We start from the raw sequence: 12,800 nt of genomic DNA, 5'->3' as shown, positions 1-12,800 counted from the left end.
ATGACAGATTCGAAATTCAAATGTAATATTTTTTTATAATTAAGTGTAACAGTATTTATGGCCAGACTAAGTACTATATTATATTACATTATATCATATTATACTATATTATATTACATTATACAGCTAGATTCAATTAAAGACGATTGAACGATATCGAATCGACAAAATACATCACAATACTAGTGCCTATAGCTTTCCGGTAGTGGCTTTGCCCGCAAAGTCAAAGCAAAATCTCATAGGAATGAGATGTTTCATAGCGCTAAAAAGTAGCCTATGTCACTCTCTAGTCTCTTAACAAGCTTAAGACAAAACTCATATCATAATATCACTTCGTTGCGACGTGAAAGAAAGATAAAAAAAGAAATAATCACACTTTCGTATTATACATACAGGTGGTTATGAAGACGACTACGATAACGGTTACGAGTTCACGTACACGGGCAGTGGCGGCAGAGATTTGTCGGGGAACAAACGGACAGCGGAGCAATCCTGCGACCAGACGCTTACTAGAGAGAATAAGTAAGTGTATTTATATAGACTTTTTTTTTATTTCATAGCTGTCTTCTAAGCTGGTGGTTTGCTTGATGGTAAGCGATCACCACTGCCCATGAACATTTGCAACGGTGCCTCTGTAAACGCTGTAGCCGCTTTTAATGGCAAAGGGATGAGGTAAGGATTGACAAGTGGAAAGAAGGAATAGAAGGAAGAGTTGCGAAAAGAAAACGGGCTTTCATTTAAAAAATACTGTTATAATAATATTGAATTCCTTTCCTTAAGCCGATTTTTTCGTAACGAAAACTGTGTGAAATGTGTACTACATTTCTTTAAAATTAGTTCTGTAGTTTGGCATGGAAACGTAACAAGCCAAGAGATACTTAAATATACATACAGGCAGAGATGATTAGAATTATCCTAATCAATTCATCAATTCAGTAAATGTAATCCTTTATATTCTAGAGCATTAGCACGGAATTGCTTCGTCAAAGATATAAGCGAGAAAGGCGGAGACGCGGGCGAAGCGTGGCGTCAAGGCAAGCCGGTACGCGTTGTGCGTTCCTACAAAATGATCAAGCACTTCCCCAAGTATGCGCCCAAGGAAGGGATACGGTGAGATTATTTATCATATTGTGTAATGGATAAAGGAGGTATGAAGATTGGTTTTAATTATGCGTTTTTTTTAGAAGTTCTAGTGTAATGCACATTTGTGTAGTGAAAATTACATAAATGAAAACATTGTTATATAAATTCCTTTCCAGATTGGTAATAAATAACAGTATAAAATCAATTTTATAGAGCTTTTCATGTTAAAAATATGCAATATCTTCTATTATCAATGTTTATTCTGGTTGTGATAGTAAGCTTACATATTTAGCTGCAGAACAAAACTTTTCCAAATATTATGTAAACTATGTGAAAAGATTTGTTTGTATCTTACAAATGACTAATGTTTGCATTAAACCAAAACACTACAAAGGTCATTACATTTATTTTAGCTACGACGGTATCTATAAAGTGGTGAAGTACTATCCAGAGAAAGGACTCTCTGGTTACCGAGTGTGGAAGTATCTGTTGAGACGAGATGATCCCAGCCCTGCACCGTGGGAGGCTGATGCTAAACAGTATCCCATTATTGTGAGTATATATAATAGGGTGCTTATAGAGATATGGTCAGATCACAAGTACTAGATAATATGTTCTGTTTGCCTGTAAGTTAACAGGCTTTGTATGCAAATTTATGTCAAAAAGTTTTCATAAGTCGAAATTTTGCCAGCATTGTAAGCAGTTAATGAAATTATATAAATTATATAAGCAATAAAATATAATAATAAATTGTGTAAAATACAAGTAAACAAATGTTTAATTTTTCCTGTGTTGATTATTTAAACCAAAAAAAAACTTACAAATTACTATTAATGGAATTACAAAGGAAATACAAAATTTGATTTTCTATTTATTATTATTATTATGTTTCTCATCTCCATAATACTCGGGTACCCCCAGAAGGAAGGCACCCGGTCTTTTGGAAGGCTTACGTGGGGACACAGATCCAACACGCAGAGGCCCTTTTGAGATTTTTAATGTGTTGTTATTATTATTTGTTCCATAATAGTATCCAGATGGGTATCTAGAAGCGGAGGCAGAGAAAAAAGCCCTGAAAGAGAAGGCAGGCAAAGGGAAGAATAAAAATAAAAAGAGAGCCTTAAAGGAAAAGAACGAATCGTCTACAGATTCTGAACGCTCACCGCCCGTGAAGAAACGCAAGACCAAGGGAGCTAATGAACGTAAGATTAAAATATTATCCACTAACGTGAAAGTCTAAGTCAATTTTAAAACCATATTTAAAAAATCCAGATTACATTCAATCATCATGTTAACAAAACGTTAATATTGTCTGGGAAATGTATATAAGAAACATTTGCCAAACTATATTAACCTAATACCTTTCAGTTCAGAAAAACAAATCGTATGTTTGGTGGAAATTATCAATTAATAGTAAAATAAATACTTCTATTTGTTTCCATGAATATACAAAACTATAATTTCAATGAAATACACAGCAACAGCATTTTAATGACCTATAAAAATATGTACTTAAAAACTATCAAAAAAAATCTTTATAATGTTAGTTAATAAAAATATTATACTCCTTTAGTCACTTTCTTTTAATCAGATTATATATGTGTTATTTGATGTTTTCAGTCACCAAAACTGAAAGTCCAAAAGTGCTCAAATCTGGTGAACTGAGCAGTGAAGAGAAACAAGCAATAAACGCTGACACAATGAATGCTAAGTTGTGGGCTGAATGTGTTGATGTGTGCGAGAAACAGGGCAAAAAGGTAGTTTATTTCTTATATTTTTAATTTTCAGGGTTTCTAACCCGAAGGAGAGCCTATTAGTAAGCCTTTGCTGTCTTAAACATTTTTATGTGGAAGATATTCGAATTCATAAATTGGATGGGTGACCAATTTTTTTTTTTTTATATATTTTATTATATTCATTTTAGAACATTTTGAAATCGAGGTTATCGAAATTATATGTATAGTTTTGGACAATAAAATCTATTGTTTTGGAAAACCTTGCTGAAATCAATATGGTCATTTTGTTAAATACAAAGCAATAAATGCATACATACTAATTTTCAGGAATTTATCGAGCATGTAACTCAAGTATTCCTATGCATCATTTGCCAAGAGGTAGCCGTTACGCCGGTCACCACGCCATGCTTGCATAACTTTTGTATGGTAAGGATTTTAAAATTTAATATTTATTTCTATATAATATCTTTATCTCTTAAGTTGTTTCAGCAGAGTGTAGAGTTAAAGTTGATTGCATGTTCATGAAAAACAAAGCTACTGTTTTTTTTAAATTGACATTTGTTTGTGACTGATATTCAAAAATAAGGTTTATTAAGATTTGTAGCTTGATGTCAACCAATTGTTGAAGAAACATACGACGTTTTTCAGGGCTGTTTAAAACTGGCGTTCAAGTCTACAGAATCACAAGTGTGTCCGTGTTGTAGACAAAACCTGTCTAAAATGGAATTGACTCCAAACGACAACCTCAAAACTGCGCTCAGGTCGATCTTATCTGGTTACGACGCTGGGAAGAAATAATAAAACAACTTCAAAATCATGGATTAACTGAAGAAAATTACTTTTTTATTACCGAGAAATAACACTAAATATTATTAAAAATAGTGGCAGAAGTGAAGGGTACTCTGTTGTGTATTTTTTAAGAAATTTGTCATTTAGTGACTACTTGTTTATAAGTTGTAATAGTTATATTGTTCATTGGTGTTTATTGAACCTTAACTTAACTAGCCTTTTATGGAACTTTTCAATTAACAGATTGTATAACAATAAATTAAATTTAGAAAAACAGTGTCATATATCACATTTATACCATTTACTTATGTTAAGATAAAGTTACCTAAGCAGTAAATTTGAGTTCGGCCATATTGAAGGACATAGTAAATTAAATAAATGCATAGTTTGATATATCTCGTGGGAGGTTTCGCATGATATTTGCAAGTCAAGCCAAATGTCACTACATCCCACAGAGAGGATAGGAAAATCTTCTCGAAGTCTCACGTAATTAATAGAAGAACTCACTAATACCTACACATAATTAAAAAAAAAACTCGTTTCTTTAATTAGTTACTGCTCACTGCTAAACTGGAAGTATAAAAGTACTAAATAACAATAAAATTTAGTGACAATATGCCGTTTTACAACTAATCAAGATAGGTCCGAAAGTCAACTTCAAATGAAATTAAAAATGGAGTTAATGTCTAATTTCTATTATTATTTAGCCACATTTGTATTAATTTATTACTCTGATTATGTTACCTCATTGTTATGATGTTATAATTATTATGAAATTTGTTATAACTTGCTAAATCTTGTTAAAAGGCTATAGAAGGGATGGAAAGGAATCCCGAATTTCCTCTATAAATATTATGTACCGATAGCATTTAGTAATTTTATAAGATAACATGTCTTAGTTGACACTTTGTTTGTAGTACAAATTACGATAATTATAATTTTAGTTTTAAGTGATTAATAAAAAACAGTGAAAATATTGTGTTTTTTACTTATATCTTGAACATTGGACTCAAAAAGATGCGCGGCCTGCCTATTGTTTGTGAGTGTTTGTATGTGTCATCGTAATTTCTGAACGAATTAACCGAATACGTGTAAAATGAACTTGAAGTATATTGCACTTAAACTATTCGTTAAACGTAACGTAATAAGTACAATTGTTTTGGGAAATTCAGGTACAAGGAAGGTACGTTTTTAAATAAAAGATGATGGTAATTAAATCAACTTTATTCGGGATTAGACCCCATTACATAGATATGAGCACATTATCACCGACGTGTAAAACACATCATACAAAACAACGTAAATAAACCTTAAATATATTAACTATCAACATCACAGATTATATATGACCGGATATGGAAATACATATTGGTAAAGCCGAACTGGTATTCTATTAGAGCTATTTCATTAGAATTATTTAAATCTAAATAGTAGTTGGAATAAATAATAATAGTTTGATATATATTGCGGATATTTCAAAAGTTATACTAATACCGTAGATAACGGAAGAATAAAAGAATGGCAATGCAGTAAATAGCCTTGGATAGTCTGTTATGCTACCAACTCGAAAATTAATATAATCGTGTTATATATAAAAAATCAATTGAAATAAAAAGTTAAACTACTATCTAACCCCATTACCAATTTCTTTTATTCTAGGTATCGCAACGATTTTTTGTAGTTGCTCCTGATATTTTTGTACGGAATCTTAGTGTCGCGAGTCCGACACGCACTTGACTTCGATTTTATTAAAATAGGTGCGACTAAAGATGATGATAATATAGTGTGACTACGGCAAGTCAAAGAAATAGTATAAAAAAATCTAAAGAAATATTGGTAAATAACGAATTATTATAAACACATTTTTACTATTTCTATGTAATATTATCTTTTAAATTAGCCTCTCAACAGACACATGATATTAAAAAAATATTTGATTAATATACAATGTGCCTTCGAAAGGTGAAAATACATAAAACACAATCATTTGAATAAAATATAGATAATCATAAACTATATTAAAACTTAACATAACGTGCATTATCCGGTCATATCGACTGACGGTAACAATTTTGGCGAGGTCAAACAAATGTTAAAACCGAACTTGTAAATAATAAGACATTGATTTTTTTAGTAGCACGCATAATTGTACTGAACTTACTATAACTTACTCTAAATAAAATGCCATACTTCACTTGACATTATTCTATAGAATCTCACTGATATAGGATCTCGATAAAATACATCACTTAGGACTAAATTAAACAACCATAGTTCATCTAAAAATACTTATCCTTCGTTATTATAGGTTGCCAGGTAAAGCACTATAAGTCACGTTGTATAATTTTTAAAGATAATACTGTTATTACAAATTGTAATTTGGTGAATGAATTTAGCTAGTAACTTACATACATTTACCTTACAACTGTGCGTTTAGCGACTTTTCGTCGAATATAGCTGTCCTAGTCGTGTAAAGTCGACGATTAGTTTATATAAATATTTAATTTGTTTATAAATTGATATAAATACGCTTTAAACAAAGGAGCACCAGGGAACATTTGATTGTTACATATTTGAAAAGGATACACTGAAACTCCTCTATGTTCCGCGATAAGATTAATATAATAATATTATTTGTTAGTCCCTGATTACCTAGAGTCTAGTCTAGACACTATAGCTACGTTGCTTAATCGACGCGTCATCACATTACTGCTATACAGATATTCAAAATTTCACTTAGAAGCTGATTTTCAGTCTCACTGAATGTTTATTTAAACGAGGTACCAATGTAAAATAAATGAAAAAATATATTGCTCTAGGATAACTATATTATATTATGAATAAAAGAATAATCTTAAAGCGCGGTTCTAGAAAATCAGCTTTTACGCGTTAACTGAATATATGTTAGTAGGTAATAATAGCCTTAAATTATGTTTAAAGTTTAAACATACATACATAACTTTAAAGTAGGTACGGAACGTCGTAGCATGTAAACAATAAAACAACTACTTTCTTGTCTGTTTACGTTTCTCTAGGATCGGTAAAGTGTACTTTTGTTTTTACTTTATTTCTGGACTAAATAATCGAAGCATTCTTGCATGTATTTTGCTAGATGAGTTTTATATTGGGTCTAATTATTTGACTGACACAAATCAGTTGGTTCAATACTGATACTGTTAATTATAAAAAGTAAGTACGAACGAATAAATAAATATACAATAAACGCCGACAATGTCTCGTTGAACAACCAATTAAATTAATTAACATATTTTAACTACACTTATATTTTCAGGAAATGGCCCTATGCTCCATACCTTAAACAAAACGAGAATTTAATTATCATGTAGCAAACTTATTTTGTCACAAGATTTTCTAATCACTACGGTATTATAATAATCATTAAATTTAATGTATTGTACTGATATTATATGCCACGGACGGTTCATTTAATGGCACAAATTCATTACAAAGAATATTTTTCAAGGCGAGATTAACGTATCATTGAGAAGCGTGGCTTCTGTGGTGAAAATCATTGTGGCGTTCAGGTCATGGTGCGCTGAGAATTTCCTGATAATCCCATCGAGGGACGTCCATGTGCCCACAACGAGGCCCAAAGCACCGAATAGTACGACGATGACGTTCTTGATTATCATACGGATCCTCTCAGAGTCCGACACGTAGTACCAATATGTGCAGCTTTGGATGAAGGCGGGGAAGGCCAGGCCGAGCGCGGAGAGGCACAGGGCGCCGAACAGCGATATGAAGAGGTCTAGTTCCGGCACAGCAGCGGCGATACCGACTGCAATGGAATTATGTCTTATTTAAAGGCATCGAACAATAAGCAGAGGTCCAATTTGGTTCATACAAAACAATTCTAGAGGCTTTTCTTTTCGCGAAGGACGAATAATAATGAGCATCAAATCAATCCACTGAAAACTGAGTTCCATTCACTAAATAGGAAATATATGTTTATATAAGCTAAATCATACGTACTATTATTATAAAAATTTAAGTTTGTTTTTCTGGGTTTTCTTCTTTTAACAGCTATTGGAGATCCGTTATATCTATTGGTTGTATTGTTAAATGATAAACAATAATACATTTACAAGGGGTTATCTGTTGAATATTAAGGACTCACAAGTGACGAGAACTATGCAGGTCCTCAGTAAGTACTCCCAAATGACTCTGTGTGAGCTGTTGAGCAAACGTACACCAATGTACTCGTTCCACAAGATGTCGATGGCGACGTAGCAGGCGAGGCCGTGCGTTATGAATATCGCAAATGCCAGGAGACACTGCACCACACTTGCCAATCTGCAATAAAAACTTTTGTCAGCAAATTCATCATTTACGATTTTTCTACTCTACATATATCATTTTCAGACCCATAAAACAACGAAAGAACATTTATGTTGGTACAGCCGTTTCAAACAAGAAAACAGATAAGAATTTACTTTTAATTTTAAAAAATAATTATAATTTAATATTTGCATACCGCAATATCCAGAATGTGATTCAGTCATTACACATATCACAAAAATACATATAAATACTAATGAATCGTGTTCTAACATTTATTGATATAGTGTAAATTCGATTTATCATGAAGATAGAAATAAGGTGTGAATTAGGTGCCTACAGTTTTCTGTGTACACATTCCATATGGGCCTATCCAAAAATATCTCAAGGTTAGTACTATGTTCCTCATCTCCGATATTCGGCGGTGCGAACTTCGTGCCTAAAAGATCTTGTGATCCAGTGTGGACTTACATCTCCGTTTTGGACGGTAAGTTGAGGGTGATGCTGCCAGCAGCTTCGTTACCATACTGCAGGTAACCGAACAAGCCCATACCGACGTAGAGAATGATGATGCTGATCATCGCCCGGTTTAGCACGCCAAATTTGCCCACGAAGTCCTTTGGAGTTTTCATTTCATTCTCCAACGGCAGGATCTGAAGAATCAAAAGAAAGGTCAATATTTTATAAAACAGTTTTTATTTTATAGATAACAGTTCATTTCCAAATTGTTTTTTAAATCTTTTAGGAATCTTTTTAATGGGCACCTTTATTAACTTATGGGGGTTTATTTCAAGAAGAAAACTTGGTAGTTTTATATAAACTCACCACACCAATAGCTTCTAAAGCGAAGAGTACAGTTCCGAAGAAAAGCGGGAAGTCGACAATCTTTCCAGCTGGCGCTTTCCCCTCTAACGTAGGAGGGTCCCTGAAGATGTAGTAGCATATAATCCCAAAGCTAACGATTGTCACTGCGTTGGCCACTGCGGAGAAGGGCGCCAGGTACTTGAGATCTCGTACCCAGTTAATAAGAACCAGTGGCAAGAGAACCCAGAGCATCACTTCGGTTACAGTAACTTGGAGTTCGAAGTGCTTCGTCAGCACGAACTGTATGTTCTCCGATACGAATACCACGTACACACAGCAGGTGCCGATCTGGTAGATGAGCAGGAACACATTGACAACGTGGCTGAAACAGAAATTGCCTATTACTTGGATTGTCCTACGACTTTGATATAAAACGTTTGGCCTTTTTTTAAAGATTTAGTAGAGAGTACCTATCGGTATCAATCAATCTATTTAGAGTGTATTTCAACAATTGCGCGTACGTTTATATCATTCGAGGATAACAAATGCCACTTTTTGCTACATTTGCTGAATGTTTTTTTGCATTCAAATTGATTAGACATATCACTTTTAGCATTACATAATGTATAATCTTATAAAAGTAAAGGAATGTCAGCCTAGTATTCGAGTGCGTTTAGAATACATACAGTGCTAGGTTCTATGCCTGAACCGGTTAGGTTAGGCAGGCAGTAGGTTGAGCCTGAGCTCTGCGACCTAGAGAGCGGCACGACCACGACAAGTTGAATACACTCGTTATTTATTAAACAATTTCACTTTGCTGATTCTTCAAATAGCTACGGTTTTTCATAGCAGTACGGCATTTCAGTTCAAAAATATGTTTTCAATTATGAAGGTTTCTATTATATACATTTGAGTTTCTCAATTGAGTTTGAATCAACTACGGAGATAATTATTTTTTACTGTTATTCTTAAAAACTATAATCTTAATGGGATTGTTATGCAAAATATCGTCAAGTTTTTCGTATCGGACGTAGGTGCGCATAATAAATATATAAAACAAGCAAGTGGAGCGGATACATTTTATCGCGTCGTTATTTAATGATTAATTATTTTTTATGAGTATTTATTTCTATGACATCCTCATATTGTATGGAGAAGCATTGAAGAAATAATGTTTTTGTTTTCATAATAGCGTTCCGTATGGAGCATTAAAAGACATACAAATACGTATATGTACGTCATAATGAGATATTTACAATTCATTGATTGGTAGAATCCAAAACAAAACAAGATTAATCATTTGAATTATTAATATTGACGAGGAAATTTCCATGTTTATTCTGTGTAAAGGATATTATAGGAAATAATATGCGAAATGTTATGTTTGTACCTTAGTACCTACTACGCAGTAATAGCAAGTTGCTATGAACCTACCTGCCTAGATAAATTGACTGGATCCCGTTCAACTTAAAGTTTTTTCAAAATTGTTCATTTTCGCAATAATTGTCAATTTATTACGCGGGTTCGCAGGATTCCCGACGCAGGATCAAATTCTTTCTATTCTTAGAACTTGCATTTAATAATAAAACTTATATAATCACTTACGCAGCGTACGGCGCGCATGCTTTGCACCAATCAGGACCCTCGGAGAGAGCGGCCTCTGCTGCAGCGGTGTACGTAAGGGAAGGTACTTTCCGCCGCTTGCAAAGCACGTAGCACGAATCTATGAGCACGTGGATGCAGTATGTGCACAACACGCCGATGATCACAGTCCCTATGGCACCGACGACGTATCCCGATTTGGCGAAGGCGTGCGGCATAGCAAGGATTCCTGTTCCCAGACTCCCTTTTAACAAGTGTAGGAGAGTTTCTGTGTTCCTGTAACAATTTGATGTGATTATTCCTTGTTGTTTTGTTTGTGAGATTATTATTTTCTCAAATATAATTCTAACTCAGGTAACAGTGGTAGCAATAGCGATACATTGAAATATTATAAGGTCTGTAAAATCTAAATAGACCATAACTTAAAAAGAAGATCAATTAATCTTTATGAAATGTATTCGGGTGCAATTTATTTGATTTTAATTGACAGATTGATCTATAATCAACATTTCGTAAGCGGTCTGGTACTTCACAGCTTCTACATTCTGTACGTTCATTTTAGTTACATAATTGACGTTATTTCCTTTGGTAATAAAATTTATGTATACGCTCTGATGCAAGGAAACTTGAGCAGAGCAATTGAAATATTCTGATGAAGTTTTGCTTGCTTTTTTTTTGTTTTTCTCTTTTCAATTTCGCATAATTTTTGAAACAATTTGGTCCTACCAAACAACCAAAATAGAGATAGTTATACCTTGTTACATTTAGGTACGTATTAAAAATTTTGTTATGGTCAAAAATATAGCCCCAAGAACTTTTAGTCATAGTAGCGTAACAAACAGACACGTGATATTCATTAACAACCATAAAACGTGATCATTCTAACATAAATATGTTAATTATAATTAGTATTAAAATACCCGTACAATATAAATATACAGGTTAGTCCCCTTATCGGCTACCTAATCGTTTCAAATCACACGAGGCCTAAACTGACTTGAGGAAAACTTTGAATAACCGTGTTAAATGTAAAATTTTACACAAAGCGCAAAATATTTGGTACCATAGAATAATAAGCATGTATTATAATATATAGCCTTGTTGTTGATGATTGAGGAAAATCCGCGGACGGGATCTCTGATCTGAATTATAATTATTTCATTCTCAACTTTGGGATGCTGGTTTACGTAAATGGTCATAAGATTTATTACAGCAATTTAAAAGGACGTCAACTATCGAAACAAAACATGTCCTCTACTTTTTGTTTGATTTCAGCCACTTATCCTTATGTCTGCTTCAAATACACTAAAACAACTTAGAAAATTATTTAATGATTATGTTTGTGTCCTTCACTTGCAAGTTGTTTATGTAAAGACAGAAGGAAATAAAGTTATACCTCTACGAAACTTAGGTTCTTAATTTTTTTAAGAGGTGATATCATTAAGAATAATTCATTTTAAATATTCACTCCTCACCTTTTTTACACAGCGATAACAATTATTTTGATAAAAGGTTTTTTATTCTCATCGCCATTTTTATTACGTTTTCTATACATCATTGTTTTAGTTATCTGATAGTTTCTTGAAACATGCTAAACCGAAACTAACTCAAGTATATGAGTAACCTCTGAATAGAGAATATCCTTTAAACAATGAAATTACGCATAGGCCTGGTGTAGGAAGATCCTTGTGCCATGTCGTAGGCATAGGAAATAATATATCTTCAAGGGTGAATTCATATCTGGTATCAAGGAAAATTGGAGAAGGTAGGAAGCATTGATTAAATTAGTACTTTGGGGTCAGCCTAGTCTCTGTTTCAACAGGATATTTTTATTATTCTTGTTAAGTAGTTTGAATCGCCTCGAACTCGCCTTGCAAAATTGTATTAAGTCGGTGCGTCTTTGTTGCATTGATATTATAACGGCAATAATCACTATAACATTTGATGTTCATTGAGTAATATAATAGCGAACTATGTTTATAATGTGGGAACTATGTTTTAATATGGAAAAGAGCACGTTTTTGCACAAATCGGGCCGGCTAGCAGCGGGTAGGTGTCACCCAACAAAAGATGGACGTGAAATAGTAACATGAAAATGTTTCGTGGTGGAGTGGTGGAGGCGGAGGCCCGTATTCTTTTTCCCACTCTTCCTTGCTTTTCTTTTTCCCGTCGTCGAACCTTGCTTTATTCCTTAACCCTTAAAAGCGGGCAATGCATTTGTTGAGGCCCTACCTGCGCAAACCGACCGCCTCCTTGGTACAGTGGTTAACGCGTGATCGTAGAACCGAGGGGTCCTGAGTTCAATTCCCGGTGGGGACGAACGAAATAAAAAATGTCTGGTTCTGGCAGGACACAGAAGGCTGATCACTTACTAGTCCGTAAAAAAGTCGATCAGTGAAACAGATGTACATTATTTGTCCCATACCCAACAAGGGGACACGGGACTTCACTTTACCTGCACAAATGTTTCTGGTAAACAACGTACTA

General features: G+C 33.7%; 2 protein-coding genes across 2 annotated transcripts in view; one reads left to right on the top strand and one right to left on the bottom strand.

Annotated features, from left to right (window-relative positions):
* LOC119835852 (E3 ubiquitin-protein ligase UHRF1-like) overlaps positions 1-4,577 on the top strand; it is an 11,780-nt gene extending 7,203 nt beyond the window's left edge. Inside the window, exons 10-16 of the mRNA XM_038360889.1 lie at positions 396-522; positions 961-1,110; positions 1,497-1,635; positions 2,114-2,285; positions 2,704-2,840; positions 3,147-3,245; positions 3,468-4,577. Coding sequence (XP_038216817.1) covers positions 396-522; positions 961-1,110; positions 1,497-1,635; positions 2,114-2,285; positions 2,704-2,840; positions 3,147-3,245; positions 3,468-3,617 — 974 coding nt within the window. The 3' untranslated portion in view covers positions 3,618-4,577. The remainder of the gene's footprint in view (positions 1-395; positions 523-960; positions 1,111-1,496; positions 1,636-2,113; positions 2,286-2,703; positions 2,841-3,146; positions 3,246-3,467) is intronic.
* A 239-nt stretch (positions 4,578-4,816) lies between these two features.
* The window catches only part of LOC119835552 (proton-coupled amino acid transporter-like protein CG1139), a 41,446-nt gene continuing 33,462 nt past the window's right edge, over positions 4,817-12,800 (bottom strand). Inside the window, exons 4-8 of the mRNA XM_038360455.1 lie at positions 10,317-10,589; positions 8,733-9,093; positions 8,379-8,560; positions 7,747-7,922; positions 4,817-7,407 (exon numbers count right to left, since the gene is read on the bottom strand). Of these exons, the coding sequence (XP_038216383.1) occupies positions 7,088-7,407; positions 7,747-7,922; positions 8,379-8,560; positions 8,733-9,093; positions 10,317-10,589 (1,312 nt within the window). The 3' untranslated portion in view covers positions 4,817-7,087. The remainder of the gene's footprint in view (positions 7,408-7,746; positions 7,923-8,378; positions 8,561-8,732; positions 9,094-10,316; positions 10,590-12,800) is intronic.

This window comes from Zerene cesonia, chromosome Z (assembly GCF_012273895.1).
Source record: "Zerene cesonia ecotype Mississippi chromosome Z, Zerene_cesonia_1.1, whole genome shotgun sequence".
NCBI classification, from domain to species: Eukaryota; Metazoa; Arthropoda; class Insecta; order Lepidoptera; family Pieridae; genus Zerene; species Zerene cesonia.
This window is presented reverse-complemented; position numbering and strand designations above follow the sequence as displayed.